General features: G+C 46.0%; 1 protein-coding gene across 1 annotated transcript in view; it reads right to left on the bottom strand.

Annotated features, from left to right (window-relative positions):
• Positions 1-1,437: 1,437 nt before the first annotated feature.
• LOC115105653 (neuroligin-3-like) overlaps positions 1,438-23,226 on the bottom strand; it is a 32,059-nt gene continuing 10,270 nt past the window's right edge. Inside the window, exons 5-6 of the mRNA XM_029627910.2 lie at positions 5,455-6,244; positions 1,438-3,863 (exon numbers count right to left, since the gene is read on the bottom strand). Coding sequence (XP_029483770.1) covers positions 2,993-3,863; positions 5,455-6,244 — 1,661 coding nt within the window. The 3' untranslated portion in view covers positions 1,438-2,992. The remainder of the gene's footprint in view (positions 3,864-5,454; positions 6,245-23,226) is intronic.

Below are 23,226 nucleotides of genomic sequence, written 5' to 3' on the forward strand. Positions count from 1 at the left end.
CAGCCACTGTCCATCACTAATGCAGCCCTGGGTTCAACATTAAGGACAGTGCAGGGGTCAAAGACCCGTAGACCCTTGCTTTTCAGTCACTCTCATGCATAACAAATTCACACAAACACATAGCCTTTTCTGTGTAGTACACTTGCAGCAGACTTCATCGTAAACATTGCTGTGGCATGTCTCCCTATGAATTGGCTTTGGATTTTAGGAGTAAGTTATTACATATTTTAAATGTTAGCAATCAGATACAACTCAATGAGTAGCACTTCATATCCTTTCACATTTCAAAAGATATGCCATATTTTTCAAAATTTCTCCTAGACTGAGTATGACATCCTGTATTCACCAATCCAGAGCAGAAACCTTATAACAATTTCCCTAAATACAATCCTATTCCTATGCATACAGATCTACTATCTTAATTTGAGCACTGTTTTTACTGAGAATTTTCCTGTGCAGGAAGAAATTCAAATTATAGTGTATTTGAGGTTTTAAAAGGCTTCTAAAGTTTGTCATTTCCACTGAAATGTCAAACTTGATTTGCCCTAACAAAAAATGTATCAACCCCTACAAAAAAAAGTCCATTAATTATAATCCACATAATAATTCAGATTTCCTGTTGCTGCATAATTACTTTCCTGCTGTGAGAAACAGGGTGAAATTAAGATAGCAGATCTGTAGGCCTTTTTACTGTAGGTGTGATCATCATGTGTGATCATGTGTGGGCTGCTGCATGGACAGTTTATTCTCTCTTAGTAGCCAGGCTATTCATGGTCTGCATATTATGTGTGCTGCCTATCTGAGGTACGTAAAGGACACCACATGGTCAATGAAAGCAAGCTCTGGCTGGTGGGTGTGTTCGGCTCTTCAGAGAAGCATCTTCAGGAAACACAGAGAGATATGAAGAATGTGCAGACAAAAGTATAAAACAAAAGGCAGACCATGGAAATGCCACTGGACTGACATTGATTAAGTAGACTAACAAGGGGACATTGAGGGCTGGATCCAGCTGCTGCCCTCCCTCCCCTCCCTCATCCCTGACCCAGTTGATGTCAAAGCCCACTCCTTACAATGGTCCCAGTGTGCAGCTGGAGCAAACACCACACTGTCTTTTTGGAGTGTGCCTGTAACCTCTTATCCTCTTTGACTTCCCCCAGTCTTAGCCCTTGACCAAAATATCAACATACAGTTACAAATGTACCATATATTATGATAATATGCCAAAGCTGTGTCTATGTAATCTCAACTGATCCCAGTCATATATGGGGCATTGCCCTGATGCCTCAAAATCCAAGCTGAAATTGTGCTGTTTGTTTTCCGTTGAAAAATAATCTTGATATGTGATACAATTGAATTAGATTGGCCATCTGATTCATAGTAAAGCTGATACATTTTTTAAAGTTGATGGATTTTGACAAGAAGACAACTCAGTTCCAAAAAATCTTTAATCAGCCCATTGATATTGAACAGTAGTATTAGTCAATTGTGTTCTATGATCGTATCAAAGAAAGCAAGATGACAATAATTCTCAGAGCGATGTGCATTCTCCCAGAATAATACTGTGAAGTGTTCACATTGAATTCAAAAGACACTTTCATAGTAATGCTTCAAAACGTGTTATGCTGCAAAATCTGGGTTTTGTGTAAATGGGATGAAGCCTATGGGTGAATCTCAGCTTTCTCAATCTGCAATATTTTAAGCAAAACTCTTTCAAATCTGATTGATTCAGGTAGTTTATACATACAATTGTGATATACTTAATTATCTTACTGAATACCTTTATATTCATATAAACAAATAACAATTAAAAAACTGCTGGTCTAAGTTTATTCTGTACAAACAAGCCAAGCCTATGGAATCATATCAGTTGGTTAGAGTAGGTGCCATCTTAAGCTATTCTCTGTTTATAACAAAGCAGAAGTCGCATTCGCAGAACGGGTTTAGCAAAAGAAGACACAGTCAACTGAAAAATAACAAAGGTACTTAAACAGACGACCATAGATCGGAGTACAACACTAATATGATGAAAGCCAATACTTCAAACAAATGTCAAACAAATGTCTTACCAATTTACACTTGTACATTGCACTTTGCGTGTGCGCAGACACGCTCACAAACATACGCGCACGCAAACAGACACAAACACACGCACACACACACACAGTCACACACACACACACACACACACACACACACACACACACACACACACACACACACACACACAAACGCACACACGTTGTGCATATTCAAATAGAAATATTGTTTGGATAAATGTGATACTTTTACTACAAATTGTAATCAATGTTGTAGTAAAGGTTCAATTCATCACAGTCACCGTAACAGTATTTCTCTAAGCAGAGAATGTTACAGTAACAAGCCATTCTTTAGTCAGGAAGTAAAAAATACCCTTTTAAGTTGTGAGTAACATGAGGAATATGTATAAAATAGCTTCATAACACAGATTTTCTGCTTTTTACAAATGTCCTTCAGTCAGGGATGAGTCCAGATGTTAATTGTTCCACAAAGAATTGTTGAAAATCAAAACAGATATCATAGTAAGAAAAAAGCTTCCCGTACAAATCCAACTGTACAAACACTATACTGAGGTTGTACAAGAAAGAACCAAATAAATGTTACCCTCAAAAGACAAGAATGGGAAATAAAAAGCTTTTTTTCCCCACGTTTTAACCAGCTCACAAAGGCTTTTGAAAATTATTATAAGAAAATGACACTGCTTATAGACCTCCTTCTGTGAGGAAGAGGAGGCAGTAGTATTATATTGGCGGCGATTATGCACCCTTTGAGCAGAAAAAGCTTTGTATGGCTCTTGCAGTATGAACATAAATTCAAACTTATCTTACCCACGCATCCCATACCAACTACTGTTTTGTATTCATTCCTAAACTACTGTACAGCACAGCACACACCTCAACTCACCTCTACAATCTCTGTCCCCTGTGGTCTGTATGTCATCTGTCCCAGGCTGGGTCTATACCCGGGTGGTGGAGTGGGAGTGGGGCAGGCCTGTGGAGTTGTACCCGGCTGGGAAGGTACTGTAGGGGTGCATATTGGGAAGGCCCATCAAGGAGTTGGGGATCATGGTGATATTGTTGGGTGTCATCAGGGGGATGTCGTCTGGTGAGCGGCGCAGGGTCATGGTGTAGTCCATGTTGGTGGAGAGGTGCAGGGGGTCGTGAAGGTCATGAAGGTCATGGAGGTCGTGGAGATCATGGAGGTCATGCAGGGTGTCACACTGGTTCATCTGGCTGCTCTGGGTCATCTGATGGGACAGGCTCTCGTCGATGGTGGTGGTGGTGTGGCTCACTTCGTTGCCGTTGCTCTGTCGCTGGGGGCTGGCTTGATGGGGGCTGCCGTGGCCATCCTGCCGGCTGCGCTTGTCCTTACGGTAATAGAGCGCGGCAAAGGCCAGCACATTGAGGAACAGCAGTGAAGCGCCCACAGCGATGGTGACACTCAGCTCAGTGGAGTAATCTCTCGGGTTAGCCACAATCAGAGGACCCGTTTCCTCCTCATCCCCGTTACTGCTGTGGGCTGTGGAGACAGGCGGACGCTTGGTGGTGCCAGTCCTCTTACCGTTGGAGTTGGTGGTATCCTGGGGAGGGACCTTGGTGGTGGTGGAGGTGTATTGGAACATGTCATGGAGGTTATACAGGTGGGGCACCAGGTGCTTCCAGAAAGCTACCTTGGTGGCGCGGTAGTGGTCGCGGATGCGAGGCTTCAGGCCGATGTGAAGGTACAGCTGGTCATGGGGGTTGTACTTGGACCAGGCCACCTCCTCAAAGCGGTTGGCCTTGGTGTGGATGAACTTGGTGTCCTGAGGAACTGGCTTGTTGGGATCCCTGCAAACAAACAGTGAAGACAGGGATCAGAGATTGACTACCCACATAGAAGACATTAAACTTTCATTTGTTTCATTATGGGGGATGTCAACAGGCAAATTGTGAGCTGTGAGACTGGTTGATGTAATGTCACAGAAATGTCTTTCTGGGTAAGTCTCTAAGAGCGTCCCACACCTGGATTGTGCAACATTTGTCCATTATTCTTAAAACAATTATTCAAGCTCTGTCAAATAGGTTGTTGATCATTGCTAGACAACCATTTTCAGGTCTTGCCATAGATTTTCATGTAGATTTAAGTTAAAACTGTAACTCGCCCACTCAGGAACATTCACTGTCTTCTTGGTAAGCAACTCCAATGTAGATTAGGCCTTGTGTTTTAGGTTATTGTCCTGCTGAAAAGTGAATTAATCTCCCAGTGTCTGTTGGAAAGCAGACTGAACCAGGTTTTCCTCTAGGATTTTGCCTGTGCTTAGCTCCATTCCGTTTCTTTTTTATCCTGAAAAACTCCCCAGTCCTTAACGATTACAAGCATACCCATAACATGATGCAGCCACCACTACGCTTGAAAATAAGTAATGTGTTGTATTGGATTTGCCTCAAGCATTACATTTTGTAGTATTACTTAAGTGCCTTGTTGGAATATTTGTATTATGTACTGGCTTCCTTGTTTTCACTCTGTCAATTAGGTTGGCATTGTTGAGTAACTACAATGTTGTTTATCCATCCTCAGTTTTCTCCTATCACAGCCATTAAATTCTGAAACTGTTTTAAAGTCACCATTGGCCTCATGGTGAAATCCCCGAGCGGTTTCCTTCCTCTCCGGCAACTGAGTGAGGAAGGATGCCTGTGTCTTTGTAGTGACCGGGTGTATTGATACACCATCCAAAGTGTAATGAATAACTTCACCATGCTCAAAGAGATATACAATGTCTTCTTTTGATTTTATCTACCAATAGGTGCCCTTCTTTGTGAGGCATTGGAAAACCGCCCTGGTCTTTGTGGTTGAATTTGTGTTTGAAATTCACTGCTTGACTGAGGGACCTTACAGATAATTGTACTGTATGTGTGGAGTACAGAGATGAGGTAGTCATTCAAAAATCATATTAAACACTATTATTGCACAAAGAGTGAGTCCATGCAACTTGTCAAGCAAATGTTTACTCTTGTACCTATTTAGGCTTGACATAACCAAGGGATTGAATACTTATTGACTCGATATTTCAACTTTTCATTTGTAAAACCTAAAAATAATCCTAATTCCACTTTGACATCACAAGCTGTGTGTAGTCCACTGACAAAAAAATCTAAATGTAATAATTTTTTAATTCAGGCTGTAACACAAAATGTGGAATAAGTCAAGGGGTGTGAATACTTTCTGAAGGCACTGTACATGTGAAGTGCATCTATACTGTATGTCTATAAATATTGGTTCTTCTGCACAGGCTTCAATGCGCATCTAAATATGATTAGGAAAACTTTTGGGGAAAATACATGGACATAAATGGGAAATATTCTGAAAGAAGTGAAAGAATGACCCCATTATTTTTACTATACAATCAAGGCTGACCAGATCTTAGTGTATTGTACTCACCCACTCTTAGCGAAGTTAGTCCAGTAGGTCATGACCACAGCGCTGAGCATGATGTCATTCCTGGAGAAATTGCACGGGAACAGGTCAGTGGCTCCCACCATGGGGATGCCAAACACATAGGGCACCTCGTCCCCGTGGGCCGAGTCCGACCACACAGGCTTCATCAGGCTCTGGCAGTGGTGGTAGAAGGCGTAGAAGTATGTGGGCGAGCCGTAGCGAGCGTGCAGGTCAGCCGTCACCACTGAGGGCTCCACCCACTGGTGGTCAGTGAACAGGGCAACTAATGTCTTCCTCCTGGTCTCCGGGTTGTCCCTGTCGGCCCAGTCCGTGTACATGAACTTGATGGTCTCCCTCAGAGTGTCCTTCCCCTCCGGGTAGCCATACAGGCTGTCCACAAAGTCTGACACAGCAAAATCAAAATCGCTGCCAGATACGCCGTCCTCCAGGTCCACAACAGTCTCCACAAAGCGCAGCCCTTCCCCCTGGTTGACGCCCAGCATGATGTCATAGTTGAGGAACTCGCCCTGCTCCATCAGGATCTCAGGATCATCAGGGATGACATCACCATCGATGACGGGGCCAAAGGCTACGTGGTAGCGGGCTGGCTGGATGTCCTGCTCCACCAGCTCTCTGGCACTCTTCTTCTGCAGGCAGGACACCATGTCCAGGGTGTCCAGCACGTTGCAGCCCACCCTCTCGGCCAGCATGCGGGTGTACTTGACAGGCTGATAGTTGACAGCCCAGCTGGACAGGGCTGAGCCACTCTGGATGATGGCTCTGTGGAACAGGCCTGAGGAGATCACAGCACAGTCAGGCACAAACATAGATCAGAGGAGGGCTGTTTGGTCAACAACCATCTGAGATAGTACATTTTTAGGCCTATCCTGCAGTATAACATATTGGTAGCTTCATAGGATCTCTATCTAGGTTCTGATGATGAGAGGTCAGTTTTGACCAGACTTTTGATGATAATTTGTGCTCACCGCACAATTTCATCTGAGATGGTGATAGACAAACCTCATCAACATTGCTTTTTCAATCTGTGTATCTGCAGTCTCAGTTAACTTTCATTTTCCTTTAACGAAAGATAAATCACTAAATAATATCGAGGGAAAGGATGGAACTCTAAAAATGATATGAATTCTAATTGAGAGTGTATATTTCACAATTAAAAATAAAGCTTAGTAAGTGGTGCATATGCAAGGTCTCACAACATTGGCCACATTAAAAAAGGGATTTGAATTAATTAAACTCTCACTCAACACAAAGGCATCATATTTGTGGCACTCATCTTGAAGAGTACTGATTTTGGGAAGGAGTCACGATAGAAAATTTCAATTTACACAAAAAAAATGACATTTTCGTGAATACAAATCAAATCAAATCAAATTTATTTATTTATATAGCCCTTCGTACATCAGCTGATATCTCAAAGTGCTGTACAGAAACCCAGCCTAAAACCCCAAACAGCAAGCAATGCAGGTGTAGAAGCACGGTGGCTAGGAAAAACTCCCTAGAAAGGCCAAAACCTAGGAAGAAACCTAGAGAGGAACCAGGCTATGTGGGGTGGCCAGTCCTCTTCTGGCTGTGCCGGGTGGAGATTATAACAGAACATGGCCAAGATGTTCAAATGTTCATAAATGACCAGCATGGTCGAATAATAATAAGGCAGAACAGTTGAAACTGGAGCAGCAGCACAGTCAGGTGGACTGGGGACAGCAAGGAGTCATCATGTCAGGTAGTCCTGGGGCATGGTCCTAGGGCTCAGGTTCTCCGAGAGAGAGAAAGAAAGAGAGAAGCAGAAAATTAGAGAACGCACACTTAGATTCACACAGGACAGCGAATAGGACAGGAGAAGTACTCCAGATATAACAAACTGACCCTAGCCCCCCGACACATAAACTACTGCAGCATAAATACTGGAGGCTGAGACAGGAGGGGTCAGGAGACACTGTGGCCCCATCCGAGGACAGCCCCGGACAGGGCCAAACAGGAAGGATATAACCCCACCCACTTTGCCAAAGCACAGCCCCCACACCACTAGAGGGATATCTTCAACCACCAACTTACCATCCTCAGACAAGGCTGAGTATAGCCCACAAAGATCTCCGCCACGGCACAACCCAAGGGGGGGGGCGCCAACCCAGACAGGATGACCACAACAGTGAATCAGCCCACTCAGGTGACGCACCCCCTCCAGGGACAGCATGAGAGAGCCCCAGTAAGCCAGTGACTCAGCCCCTGTAATAGGGTTAGAGGCAGAGAATCCCAGTGGAAAGAGGGGAACCGGCCAGGCAGAGACAGCAAGGGCGGTTCGTTGCTCCAGAGCCTTTCCGTTCACCTTCCCACTCCTGGGCCAGACTACACTCAATCATATGACCCACTGAAGAGATGAGTCTTCAGTAAAGACTTAAAGGTTGAGACCGAGTTTGCGTCACTGACATGGGTAGGCAGACCGTTCCATAAAAATGGAGCTCTATAGGAGAAAGCCCTGCCTCCAGCTGTTTGCTTAGAAATTCTAGGGACAATTAGGAGGCCTGCGTCTTGTGACCGTAGCGTACGTGTAGGTATGTACGGCAGGACCAAATCAGAGAGATAGGTAGGAGCAAGCCCATGTAATGCTTTGTAGATAAGCAGTAAAACCTTGAAATCAGCCCTTGCTTTGACAGGAAGCCAGTGTAGAGAGGCTAGCACTGGAGTAATATGATCAAATTTTTTGGTTCTAGTCAGGATTCTAGCAGCCGTATTTAGCACTAACTGAAGTTTATTTAGTGCTTTATCCGGGTAGCCAGAAAGTAGAGCATTGCAGTAGTCTAACCTAGAAGTGACAAAAGCATGGATTAATTTTTCTGCATCAGTTTTGGACAGAAAGTTTCTGATTTTTGCAATGTTACGTAGATGGAAAAAAGCTGTCCTCGAAATGGTCTTGATATGTTCTTCAAAAGAGAGATCAGGGTCCAGAGTAACGCCGAGGTCCTTCACACAGTAGCCTTGTTGAAAACATCACTGTTAAATCAACCTTTAAGATTACATTTTAAGAAACACTATTAATTCAACCTAACTCTGTGCAAGAATTGGTCCAGTGATCTTGATGAGGAATATCTCTCTCTCTCTCTCTCTCTCTCTCTCTCTCTCTGCTGACACTCACAGCTCTCTCTCTCTCTCTCTCTCTCTCTCTGCTGACACTCACAGCTCTCTCTCTCTCTCTCTCTCTCTCTCTGCTGACACTCACAGCTCTCTCTCTCTCTCTCTCTCTCTCTCTCTCTCTCTCTCTCTGTTGACACTCACAGCTCTCTCTCTCTCTCTCTCTCTCTGCTGACACTCACAGCTCTCTCTCTCTCTCTCTCTCTCTCTGCTGACACTCACAGCTCCTCTCTCTCTCTCTCTCTCTCTCTGCTGACAGTCACAGCTCTCTCTGACACTTCTCTCTCTCTCTCTCTCTCTCTGCTGACACTCACAGCTCCTCTCTCTCTCTCTCTCTCTCTGCTGACACTCTCTCTCTCTCTCTCTCTCTGACACTCACAGCTCTCTCTCTCTCTCTCTCTCTCTCTCTCTGCTGACACTCACAGCTCCTTCTCTCTCTCTCTCTCTCTCTCTCTCTCTCTCTCTCTCTGCTGACACTCACAGCTCCTTCTCTCTCTCTCTCTCTCTCTCTCTGCTGACACTCACAGCTCCTCTCTCTCTCTCTCTCTCTCTCTCTCTCTCTGCTGACACTCACAGCTCTCTCTCTCTCTCTCTCTCTCTCTCTCTCTCTCTCTCTCTCTCTCTGCTGACAGTCACAGCATGTCCATCAGAACCAAGTGTAATGGAGGTCCGTGGACAGTCAGGCAAACCAAATAATAAACATTGACAGAAACCATGCTCCAAAATCAATACCACATCAGGGGGTGTGTGAGCAGGTGTGTATGCGATAACAGGCAGCCCTCATGCAGGGAACTACACACACCACAGTAGCACACACAAAGTCAGTCATCGCATCGTGCCTCAATAGCTGCGTCCTCAGGGAACTCTCTAACCAAAGACTACTTGGCTATGTGGCAGGGCCACCATTTTATTTCACGGATGTACAGTAATTTGATTGTGCATCAGAAGTTTCTCTCTATTTATCAATTAGCCCATGTCAAAACATCTTTCAGATTGGTAAATTAGTCTAGTCAACTACCTAAACTTGTATGAATCATGATCGAATTACCGACCGTGCATTCAGGGAACGTGCCCAGTGGCCCTGACTTCCAGGGGGATATTGTTAGGCACTCACTCAGAAATCATATTAACAAGTCATGGCAAAATGGGTATAATTCAGACCTGGGATACCTGTAGTTTAAACTGTTTGTGGAAAGTAACTCTTCCCACAAATATAGTTTGTGGAAATATATATATATATATTTTTAAACTTGCATATTTTCAAATACCTCAAATATTAGGTTTTTATGAGAGACATTCAAAATACTTTCAAATATAATCTGTTCCATTTCGTTCTGTTTTTTTCTGTGAGCTCGATATGCAGTTTATGTATAGATAAATCAGATCAAGCCTGAACTGTGCAACATAGTAGGGAGTTGAAGTTTCCAACAGGCCAATATTCTACACAGTTTAGCGCAGAAAACGTGGTAATTAACTACAATGACCATAATCTATTGCACGCCCGGTCTGTGCGGAGCAAGACATGGAGACTGAGAGAAGAGAGAAGGCCAATCGAGAGGGATAAAGCAGTTGCTTCGCAAGCCTGAAAATAGTTACACTAGTGACCATATCCCCCGTGCATCCCGCAAAGGCGGAGGTGTTGCTAACATTTACGATAGCAAATTTAAATTTGAGCTTCTAGTCATGAAATCTATGCAGCCTACTCAATCACTTTTTATAGCTATTGTTTACAGGCCTCCTGGGCCATATACAGCGTTCCTCATTGAGTTCCCTGAATTCCTATAGGACCTTGTAGTCATAGCAGATAATATTCAAATTTTTGGTGACTTTAATATTCACATGGAAAAGTCCACAGACCCACTCCAAAAGGATTTCGGAGCCATCATCGACTCAGTGGGTTTTGTCCAACATGTCTCTGGACCTACTCACTGTCACAGTCATACTCTGGACCTAGTTTTGTCCCATGGAATAAATATTGTGGATCTTAATGTTTTTCCTCATAATCATGGACTATCGGACCACCATTTTATTACGTTTGCAATTGCAACAAATAATCTGCTCAGACCCCAACCAAAGAGCATCAAAAGTCGTGCTATTAATTCACAGACAACACAAAGATTCCTTGATGCCCTTCCAGACTCCCTCTGCCTACCCAAGGACGTCAGAGGCCAATAATCAGTTAACCACCTAATTGAGGAACTCAATTTAACCTTGCGCAATATCCTAGATACAGTTGCATGCCTAAAAACTAAAAACATTTGTCATAAGAAACTAGCTCCCTGGTATACAGAAAATACCCAAGCTCTGAAGCAAGCTTCCAGAAAATTGGAACGGAAATAGCGCCACACCAAACTGGAAGTCTTCCGACTAGCTTGGAAAGACAGTACCGTGCAGTACCGAAGAGCCCTCACTGCTGCTCGATCATCCTATTTTTCCAACTTAATTGAGGAAAATAAGAACAATCCAATATTTATTTTTGATACCGTCGCAAAGCTAACTAAAAAGCAGCATTCCCCAAGAGAGGATGGCTTTCACTTCAGCAGTAATAAATTCATGAACTTCTTTGAGGAAAAGATCATGATCATTAGAAAGCAAATTACGGACTCCTCTTTAAATCTACGTATTCCTTCAAAGCTCAGTTGTCCTGAGTCTGCACAACTCTGCCAGGACCTAGGCTCAAGAGAGACACTCAAGTGTTTTAGTACTATATCTCTTGACACAATGATGAAAATAATCATGGCCTCTAAACTTTCAAGCTGCATACTATTCCAATTAAACTACTGAAAGAGCTGCTTCCTGTGCTTGGCCCCCCTATGTTGAACATAATAAAAGGCTCTCTATCCACCGGATGTGTACCAAACTCACTAAAAGTGGCAGTAATAAAGCCTCTCTTGAAAAAGCCAAACCTTGACCCAGAAAATATAAAAAACTATCGGCCAATATCGAATCTTCCATTCCTCTCAAAAAATTTAGAAAAAGCTGCCTTCCTGAAGACAAACAATGTATACAAAATGCTTCAGTCTGGTTTTAGACCCCATCATAGCACTGAGACTGCACTTGTGAAGGTGGTAAATGACCTTTTAATGGCATCAGACTAATGCTCTGCATCTGTCCTCGTGCTCCTAGACCTTAGTGCTGCGTTTGATACCATTGATCACCACATTCTTTTGGTGCTAAATACGGCTGTTAGAATCCTGACTAGAACAAAAAATGTGATCATATTACTGTTACTGTAATTTCATTATTTCCAATATGTTTTCATTAATTGAATTCACTTAGTCTATTTTATGAGAATTTGTAAGATTCTTATTTGCATAAAATAGACGGAGACCAGTCTTATCAATAATGGATAATAGCATTTATTCTCGGAGCGCGCTCTCATGTATCCACGAACAACAGTTTATATACAAAACATGACGTCATTTCATTGCTTCTAGAATGAATCTCCTCCTCCCGACTGAGACAAAGCAAGTTTAAAAGTTCATTCCGACTCACTAACGCACACACAGGACACACAACATAGCTGAATTAACTCTTGACCCCTCACAATTATCGATCACCACTTAGCTGACAGTTCTACTTAACGGAAACCTGGGAATGCACTCACTACCTTATCTAAAACACCCCAGAGTTAAGTTTCATCGGTTCAACCATAGGTTAAAGACCTTTTCTGCTTACTTATAAAAAACACTCCTAATCTCCTCCAACCTGGCTGGAATGGTATTTATTTAAATGTAATTACCCCCTGTTTCAGGCTCCACAATCCCTCACTTATGAACTCATATTGTTAATCAGATATAATAAAACAGAGTATAAGTTTACTTAGTTACAGTTCTATTTAAAATGGGGATATTTTTTAGTCATTTATTCATAAAATTCCTAACAATTACTCCAGTGCTAGCCTCTCTACACTGGCTTCCTGTTAAGGCAAGGGCTGATTTCAAGGTTTTACTGCTAACCTACAAAGCATTACATGGGCTTGCTCCTACCTATCTTTCTGATTTGGTCCTGCCGTACATACCTACACGTACGCTACGGTCACAAGACGCAGGCCTCCTAATTGTCCCTAGAATTTCTAAGCAAACAGCTGGAGGCAGGGCTTTCTCCTACAGAGCTCCATTTTTATGGAATGGTTTGCGAGAATGTGAGAGACGCAGACTTGGTCTCAACCTTTAAGTCTTTACTGAAGACTCATCTCTTCAGTGGGTCATATGATTGAGTGTAGTCTGGCCCAGGAGTGTGAAGGTGAATGGAATGGCTCTGGAGCAACGAACCGCCCTTGCTGTCTCTGCCTGGCCGGTTCCCCTCTCTGCACTGGGATTCTCTGCCTCTAACCCTATTACAGGGGCTGGCTTACTGGTCACTGGCTTACTGGTGCTCTTTCATGCCGTCCCTAGGTGGGGTGCGTCACTTGTGTGGGTTGAGTCACAACCTTGGGTTGTGCCGTGGCAGAGATCTTTGTGGGCTATATTCAGCCTTGTCTCAGGATGATAAGTTGGTGGTTGAAGATATCCCTCTAGTGGTGTGGGGGCTGTGCTTTGGCAAAGTGGTTGGGGTTATATCCTTCATGTTTGGCCCTGTCCGGGGGTATCATCGGATGGGGCCACAGTGTCTCCTGACCCCTCCTGTCTCAGCCTCCAGTATTTATGCTGCAGTAGTTTATGTGTCGGGGGGCTAGGGTCAGTTTGTTATATCTGGAGTACTTCTTCTGTTATCCGGTTTCCTGTGTGAATTTAAGTATGCTCTCTCTAATTCTCTCTTTCTCTCTTTCTCTCGGAGGACCTGAGCCCTAGGACCATGCCTCAGGACTACCTGGCATGATGACTCCTTGCTGTCCCTAGTCCACCTGGCCGTGCTGCTGCTCCAGTTTCAACTGTTCTGCCTGCGGCTATGGAATCCTGACCTGTTCACTGGACGTGCTACCTGTCCCAGACCTGCTGTTTTCAACTCTCTAGAGACAGCAGGAGTGGTAGAGACACTCATAGTGATTGGCTATGAAAAGCCAACTGACATTTACTCCTGATGTGCTGACTTGCTGCACCCTCGACAACTACTGTGATTATTATTATTTGACCATGCTGGTCATTTATGAACATTTGAGTACTGGCCACCCCTCATAGCCTGGTTCCTCTCTAGGTTTCTTCCTAGGTTTTGGCCTTTCTAGGGAGTTTTTCCAAGCCACCGTGCTTCTACACCTGCATTGCTTGCTGTTTGGGGTTTTAGGCTGAGTTCACTTAAATACATGATCTAAGTGATTGACAGTTGGTTTTCAGGGTCATAAAAGTATGCCTTATTTACTGAAGAACTAGTAAAATAGTGATTTTGTCAGACAGCATAAGCAGCAGCAGCCCTATATGAGATGATTACTTTGAATGAAATAATAAAATCATGGGGCCTCCCAAAGTGGCGCAGCGGTCTAAGGTGTCACTACAGACCCGGGTTCGATCCCAGGCTGTGTCACAACCGACCGGGAGTACCATAGGGCGGTGCACAATTGGCCCAGCATCGCCCAAGTTAGGGGAGGGCTTGGCAAGGGGGCTTTACTTGGCTCATCACACTCTAGCAACTCCTTGTGGAAGGCCAGACGCCTGCAGGTTGACTTCGGTTGTCAGTTGGATGGTGTTTCCTCCGGCACATTTGTGCGGCTGGCTTTCGGGTTAAGCGGACGGGTGTTAAGAAGCGCAGATTGTCTGGTCATGTTTTGGAGGACGCATGACTCAACCTTCGCCTCTCCCAAGCCCGTTTGGGAGTTGCAGCGATGAGACAAGATCGCAATTGGATATCATGAAATTTGGGAGAAAAAGTAGGTAACATTTTGTAGCATTTTATTATAATAATAAAGTCATAAAATAACAAATGTATTAAAGTAAAGTAATGTGAATAAATGATGGTTAATAAGTGATAAGTAGAAATGGGCATTCACTACCGTTTTTTAAATTTATTTAAATTTTTTATTTAAACTTTATTTAACTAGGCAAGTCAGTTAAGAACAAATTCTTATTTACAATGGCGGCCTACCTCGGCCAAATACTAACCCAGACAACGCTGGGACAATTGTGCGCTGCCCTATGGGACTCCCAATCACGGCCTGTTGTGATACAGCCCCTAGAACGAGATGCAGTGCCTTAGACCGCTGCGCCACTCGGGAGCCCAAATGGGACTTTCAATGTTTTTATTCTGTGTTGTTACAGCATTCAACCCACATAATGCATACTGTCAGATAAAGACAGTATATTCAGAGGGCCATAGATTACAGTTAGTGCAAGACCCTGAGCATTGAGCTGAAATGTAGCTTCAAGCTACCAGGACATACATCACATCCACTAACCAAAGCATACATGTCTGGAAAACAAAGGACAAATCCCACTGCCCTTAAATTATCCACTTTGATTATACTGTATGCTTCACCTTAATTATTCACTTAACTGACCTTCCTGTTTTTTACTTTGTTATGATCCCATCAAACCAAATGTGGCCTGTAGTGAAACAAGCTCATTTTACACAACCAGGCAGTGGAAAAACATCTGGAAAACATGGCGATATAATATTTTTTTATTATATCGCCAACGGTGATCGTGGTTCTTAATTAATGCTTGAAAAATATATGATATAAAGACTTGGGTAGTCTGTCTGTATACCACAGTATCACGCTGGCTCACACAATCTCAGTGAGAGGGGCCTAAGCTGGCTCTGGTGCCGTTAGAGCTGTGGCCTGATGTAATAAAGGGCTGATTGATTAGAGGAGAAGAGTGTGTGTGTGTGTGTGTGTGTGTGTGTGTGTGTGTGTGTGTGTGTGTGTGTGTGTGTGTGTGTGTGTGTGTGTGTGTGTGTGTGTGTGTGTGTGTGTGCGGTTGTGGGAGATGTAAAGGCACAGATGCCACTATCTTTGTTTCAGATTGAGTGACATTCCTCAATTCATTCACAACCCTCCTTCCATTTACTCTCGTGAGGGTAAGAAAGAAATACGAGCAAATCTTTCTGAAACGCTGGGGATAAATTAGTGAGTGTAAAACAGAGTGAGGTTTAAAGATTATTATATTGATTAATAGATTCTGCACAGTATGTGCTGTGTACACATGTCTTGATGAATAAAAATGTAAATATATAAAGTTAAAATGATAGATAGCTAGATAGTTAGACTCCATCCATACACTACCTTGAATTTATAGGTGGATCTGTTAAAGGGGTTCACTCTTTAAGAGGCAAAGCTTTTAGTCTGATTATATTTAGGAGAGGAGAACAATAGCCATCACTTAACTGTACCACTACCCTACCACCCTAGCCACATATCCAAACAATCCACTTCCTCTGAAGGACTCCATTGGATCCATTTGGAGTTTGGGGTTTGGTTCACAAATAGAGTACATTTTGCATCCCTTTGATATTTTAAGTAGAAATTGTTTACCAATAGTGAATTTCAAAAGCCTGTTAAATTAAACGAAGTGCCCTTTATTATAGACCACATGGAAAATTTGGCATTTTGACATGAAGATTTTAACCCGCTTAACCTCAAATGTATTGAAGGTTTCACTATCACTGTAAAGCTCTAGTTATGTTTTTGCTTTGACAAAGACCTTTCTGAAGATTTGTATTTATTTAATGTGATTAGTGATTCATTTACGTCTGTCCCTCATTTTAACGTCAACCCAGTTATGTGAACTGAACTCGTTTGAGTTCGGATCCGGATCCAGCGCTCTTTGTCTTGCGCCCCCAAGGGAGTATGATGGAGCGGTGGCTGGGTGCAAGGGATTCTTGCTCCAGCTCGATCTATACCTGGCTACCATTCGCCCAACTCCCTCTGGTGAGGAGAGCGTGAGTGTCCTCGTCTCCTGCCTGTCGGGCAGAGCCCTGGAGTGGGCCAACGCGGTTTGGAACAGCCCAGACTCCGCAAGGGACCACTACTAACGGCTGTTCCACCTTAGGTAGGAGACGAGGAGTGCGCAGGACTTCGCGCTGGAGTTTCGGACCTTGGCCACTGGAGCAGGGTGGAATGACAGGGCCCTGATGGACCACTACCGGTGTAGCCTCCGAGAGGATGTCCGCAGGGAGCTAGCTTGTTGGGACGCCACCCTCTCCCTCGACAGAGCTCATAGACATGTCAATCCGACTGGACAACCTGCTAGCTGCCCGCGGGCGTTCAGAATTGGCCCTGTTAGTTCCACCTCCCGGCCCTCCCGCTCCAATACCTATGGAGTTAGGGGGGGCCGCATCGAGGGGAACCGGAGGAGGAGGCTCGCCTGCACCAGCTGTGGTCGGAGAGGACACACTGCCGACCGGTGCTGGAGGAGCTCGTCTGGGAGTTAAGAGGGCAGGCAGAGCACTTCTCGGTCACCCCAGGTGAGTCAGCACCAAACTCACCCAGAGCTCCCGGTTGGTCACATGTTTTTACTAATCTCTTCCCCTGAGTTTTCTCCCTCTCTCCAGCATAAGGCACTAGTCGATTCAGGCACAGCTGGGAACTTTATGGATCGCAGACTCGCTCGTAGGTTAGGGATTCCACTGGTGCCGATAGATCCACCCTTCCCCGTGCACTCCTTAGATAGCCGACCGTTAGGGTCAGGGCTGGTCAGGGAGGCCACGGTTCCACTGGACATGGTAACGCAGGGGGATCATGGGGAGTGGATTAGTCTCTTCCTTATTGATCCACCTGCGTTTCCAGTGGTGCTGGGGGTTCCCTGGCTGGCTAGTCACAATCCTAGGATTTCTTGGAAACAGGGGGCTCTCTAGGGGTGGTCAGAGGAGTGTTCAGGTAGGTGTATAGGAGTTTCCATTGGTGCCACGATGGTGGAGAGTCCAGACCAGGTTTCCACTGTGCGCATTCCCTCAGAATATGCCAATTTGGCTATCGCCTTCTGTAAGAAGAGGGCAACAAAATTACCACCTCATCGATGAGGGGATTGCGCGATAAACCTCCAGGTAAACGCAGCACTTCACAGGAGTCACGTGTACCCATTGTCACAGGAGGAGACAGTGGCTATGGAGACATATGTCACTGAATCTCTGGGGCAGGGGTACATTCGGCCCTCCAAGTCACCTGTCTCCTCGAGTTTCTTTTTTGTGAAAAAAAGGAGGGAGGTCTGCGTCCATGCATTGATTATAAAGGTCTAAATACCATCACATTGGGGTTTAGTTACCTGCTACCTCTCATCGCTATGGCAGTAGAATCTTTTCACGGAGGGCGTTTTTTCACTAAACTGAACCTCAGGAGCGCGTATAATCTGGTGCGTATCCGGGAGGGAGATGAGTGGAAAACCGCGTTTAGTACCATATCTGGCCATTATGAGTACCTCGTCATGCCGTATGGTTCTTTCAATCCTTTGTAGACGAGATTCTCAGGGACCTGCATGGGCAGGGTGTGGTGGTGTATATCGATGATATCCTGATCTATTCCACCACACGCGCCGCGCATGTGTCTCTGGTGCGCAAGATACTTGGGCGACTGCTGGAGCATGACCTGTACTTCAAGGTGGAGAAATGTGTGTTCTCCAAACAAGCCGTTTCCTTCCTGGGTTATATCATTTCCACCTCGGGGGTGGTGATGGAGTGTGACCGCGTCAAGGCCGTGCGTAATTGGCCGACTCCGACCACGGTGAAGGAGGTGCAGCGGTTTTTAGGGTTTGCCAAATACTACCGGAGGTTTATCCGGGGTTTTGGCTAGGTGGCAGCTCCCATTACCTCACTGCTGAAGGGGGGGCCGGCGCGTTTACGGTGGTCAGCAGAGGCAGACAGAGCTTTCAATCGTCTGAAGGCGCTGTTTACCGACACTCCCGTGTTGGCCCATCAGGACCCATCTTTGGCGTTCATAGTGGAGGTGGACGCGTCCGAGGCTGGGGTTAGAGCCGTGCTATCACAGCGTTCGGGCACGCCACCGAAGCTCCGCCCCTGTGCTTTCTTTTCAAAGAAGCTCGGTCCGACAGAGCGAAACTATGATGTTGGGGACCTGGAGTTGTTAGCTGTGGTAAAAGCTCTGAAGGTGTGGAGACATTGGCTTGAGGGGGCTAAGCACCCTTTCCTCATCTGGACTGACCACCGTAAACTGGAGTATATCCGGGCAGCGAGGAGACTGAATCCTCGTCAGGCAAGGTGGGCCATGTTTTTCACCAGATTTAGGTTTACTATCTCCTATAGACCAGGTTCCCTTAACACGAAAGCCGACAAGCTGTCCCATCTCTATGACACCGAGGATCAGTCCATCGATCCTACTCCCATCCTTCCAGCTTCATGTCTGGTGGCACCGGTGGTATGGGAGGTGGACGCGGACATCAAGCGGGCATTACGATTGGAACCTGCGCCTCCACAGTGTCCAGCGGGTCTTCAGTACGTGCTGTTTGGTATTCATGATCAATTGATTCGGTGGGCTTATACGCTACCCTCTTCAGGCCATCCGGGTGTTGAGAGGACAGTGCGAGGTCTTAAGGGAAAGTACTGGTGGCCCACCTTAGCTAAGGACTGTGAGGTTTTATGTCTCCTCCTGTTCGGTGTGCACTCAGAGTAAGGCTCCTAGACACCTGCCTAGAGGGAAGTTACAGCCCTTCCCCGTTCCACAATGGCCGTGGTTCCATCTGTCGGTGGATTTTCTCACCGATCTTCCCCCATCTCAGGGGAACACTACGATCCTGGTTGTTGTGGATCGGTTTTCTAAGTCCTACCGTCTCCTCCTGTTGCCCGGTCTCCCTACGGCCCTACAGACTGCGGAAGCCCTGTTTACCCACATCTTCCGGCACTATGGGGTGCCTGAGAACATCGTTTCTGATCGGGTTCCCCAGTTCATGTCCCAAGCTTGGAGGGCGTTTATGGAGCGTCTGGGGGTCTCGGTCAGCCTGACCTCGGGTTATCACCCCGAGAGTAATGGGCAGGTGGAGAGAGTGAACTAGGATGTGGGTAGGTTTCTGCGTTCGTATTGCCAGGACCGGCCAGGAGAATGGGCGAGGTACGTCCCATGGGCGGAGGTGGCTCAAAACTCACTCCGCCACTCCTCCACGAACATGTCGCCTTTTCAGTGCGTGTTGGGCTACCAGCCGGTCCTGGCACCGTGGCATCCGAGCCAGACCGAAGCTCCTGCGGTGGAGGAGTGGGTACAGCGCTCAAAGGAGACCTGGAGGGCCGGCAAGGAATCACTCAAACAAGCTGGTGGGCGGCAGAAGAGGAGCGCTGACCGCCACCGCAGTGAGGCCCTCGTGTTGCACCGGGAGACAGCGTCTGGCTCTCGACCCTCCACCTGCCCCTCCACCTGCCCTGCCGGAAGCTGGGGCCGCAGTGTGTGGGGCCATTTAAAGTCCTGAGGAGGATGAACGAGGTGTGTTATAGGTTACAGCTCCCTTCTTACTATCGTATTAACCCCTCATTTCATGTGTCTCTCCTCGGGCCGGTGGTAGCTGGTCCCCTGCAGGAAGGTGATGTGCCGGAGGTCCCTCCGCCCCCTCTGGACATCGAGGGGTCCCCGGCATACACAGTACATTATTTTCTGGACTCTAGACGCCGGGTGAGGGGCCTACAGTACCTCGTGGACTGGGAGGGGTACGGTCTGGAGAAGAGGTGCTGGGAACCGGTGGGGGACATCTTGGACCCATCACTGCTGAGGGAATTCCATCGCCTCCATCCGGATCGCCCTGCGCCTCGCCCTCTGGGTCGTCCTCGAGGCCGGTGTCGGCTCGCTGCAGGAGCCGCGCGTCAGGGGAGGGGGGGGGGGAATACTGTCACGACTTCCACTGAAGGTGGCTCCCCTTCCTGTTTGGGCGGCGCTCACCAGTCTACTAGCAGCCACCGATTCCCTTTTCCTTTTCTGTTGGTTATGTCTTATTGGTTTCACGTGTTTCTCGTTTGGGTTTTGGTTTAGGGCTATTTAAGCCTGTTATGCCCGCCTTCTTTTGTGCGGGCTTGTTTCTCTGTTCTGTTTTGTGGATGGTATTGTTTGTATTTTTCCGGACTGTTTGTGTCCTGTTTTGGGCCGGTGATTTTATTCGCCTGTTGTTTTGGCATGACCTTTTCTCACCGGAATAAATACGGTTTTCCTTAAACCTCTGCTCTCTGCGCCTGACTCCGCACCCACCACTCCTAGTTACGTAACAGGCAGCACCGGTTAGTTGAGGTAATATGTACATGTAGGTAGAGTTATTAAAGTGACTATGCATAGATGATAACAACAGAGAGTAGCAGCGGTTTAAAAGAGGGGGGGAATGCAAATAGTCTGGGTAGCCATTTGATTAGATGTTCAGGGGTCTTATGGCTTGGGGGTAGAAGCTGTTAAGTCTCTTGGACCTAGACTTGGCGCGCCGGTACCGCTTGCCATGCGGTAGCAGAGAGAACAGTCTATGACTTGGTTGGCTGAAGTCTTTTACAATTTTTAGGGCCTTCCTCTGACACCTCCTGGTATAGAGGTACTGGATGGCAGGAAGCTTGACCCCAATGATGTACTGGGCCGGTCGCACTACCCTCTGTAGTGCCTTGTGATTGGACCCCGAGCAGTTGCCATACCAGGCAGTGATGCAACCAGTCAAGATGCTCTCGATTGTGCAGCTGTAGAACCTTTTGAGGATCTGAGGACCCATGCCAGATCTTTTCAGTCTCCTGAGGGGGAATAGATTTTGTCGTGCCCTCTTCACAACTCTCTTGGTGTGCTTGGACCATGTTAGTTTGTTGGTGACATGGACACCAAGGAACTTGAAGCTTTCAACCTGCTCCACTGCAGCCCCATTGATGAGAATGGGGGCGTGCTCGGTCCTCTTTTCCTGTAGTCCACAATCATCTCCTTTGTCTTGATCACGTTGAGACAGAAGTTTTTGTCCTGTCACTACACGGCCAGGTCTCTGACCTCCTCTCTATAGGCTGTCTCATCGTTGTCGGTGATCAGGCCTACCACTGTTGTGCCCCTGAGGGGCCCCTGTGGTGGGGATCAGCATGGCGGATGTGTTGTTATCTACCCTTACCACCTGGGGCGGCCCATCAGGAAGTCCAGGATCCAGTTGCATAAGGAGGTATTTAGTCCCAGGGTCCTTAGCTTATTGATAAGCTTGGAGGGCACTATGGTGTTGAACGCTGAGTTGTAGTCAATGAATAGCATTCTCACATAAGTGTTCCTTTTGTCCAGGTGGGAAAGGGCAGTGTGGAGTGCAATAGAGATTGCATCATTTGTGGATCTGTTGGGGCGGTAGGCAAATTGGAGTGGGTCTCGGGTTTCTGGGATAATGGTGTTGATGTGAGCCATGACCAGCCTTTCAAAGCACTCTGTGAGTGATCCGGGTCGGTAGTCATTTAGGCACATTTACCTTAGGCATAGCGGGATTTCTTATAAGCTTCTGGATTAGAGTCCCGCTCCTTGAAAGCGGCAGCTCTAGCCTTTAGCTCAATGCGGATGTTGCCTGGCTTCTGGTTGGGGTATGTACTTACGGTCACTGTGGGGACGACGTCATCAATACACTTATTGATGAAGCCAATGACTGATGTGGTGTACTCCTCAATGCCATTGGAGGAATCCCGGAACATCTTCCAGTCTGTGCTAGCAAAACAGTCCTGTAGTTTAGCATCTGCTTCATCGGATCACTTTTTTATTGATCTAGTCACTGGTGCACCTGCTTTAATGTTGGCTTGTAAGCAGGAATCAGAAGGATAGAATTATGGTCAGATTTGCCAAATGGAGGGCGAGGGAGAACTTTGTATGCGTCTCTGTCTGTGGAGTAAAGAGTTTTTTTCCCTCTGGTTGCTGACAAAAATTTGGTAAAACGGATTTAAGTTTCCCTGCATTAAAGTCCCCGGCTACTAGGAACACCATTTTCTTGTTTGCTTATGGCGGAATACAGCTCATTCAATGCCTTAGTGCCAACCTCAGTCTGTGGTGGTATGTAAACAGCTACGAAAAATACAGATGAAAACTCTCTAGGTAGATAGTGTGGTCTACAGCTTATCATGAGATGCTCGCCTGAAGTAGAGTAATAGTTCGAGACTTCCTTAGATATCGTGCATCAGCTGTTATTTACAAAAATTCATAGTCCGCCAAGCCTTGTCTTACCAGACACCGATGTTCTATCCTGCCGGTACAGCGTATAACCAGCCAGCTGTATGTTGATAATGTCATCGTTCAGCCACGACTCCGTGAAGCATAAGATATTACAGTGTTGAATGTCCCGTTGGTAGTTTAATCTTTGCGTAGATCATCGATTTTATTCTTCAAAGATTTCACGTTTGCAAGCAGAATGGAAGGAAGTGGGGGTTTATTCAATCGCCTACGAATTCTCAGAAGGCAGCACGCCATCTGGCCCATTTTTCTCCACCTCCTCTTCACGCAAATCAAGGGGATCTGGGCCTGTTCCCAAGAAAGCAGTAAATACTTTGCGTAGCGCTCGTCAGACTCGTTAAAGGAAAAAAAAGATTCTGCCAGTCCGTGGTGAGTAATCGCAATCCTGATGTCCATTACTTCGGCAACATTATGTACAAAATAAGTTCAAAAATAAGTTACAAACAACGCAAATATACAAACAAAAAAACACAATCGGTTGGGGCCACGTAAAACGTCAGCCTTCTTCTCCGGCGCCATTTTGGTGAAACTATTCCTTTTTTAGTTGAGGATAAGGGTTGTATACTGCGCATTCAGAAAGTACTCAGACCCCTTGACTTTTTCCACAATTTGCTACA

The sequence above is a fragment of the Oncorhynchus nerka genome, linkage group LG22 (genome assembly GCF_034236695.1).
Source record: "Oncorhynchus nerka isolate Pitt River linkage group LG22, Oner_Uvic_2.0, whole genome shotgun sequence".
NCBI lineage: Eukaryota > Metazoa > Chordata > Actinopteri > Salmoniformes > Salmonidae > Oncorhynchus > Oncorhynchus nerka.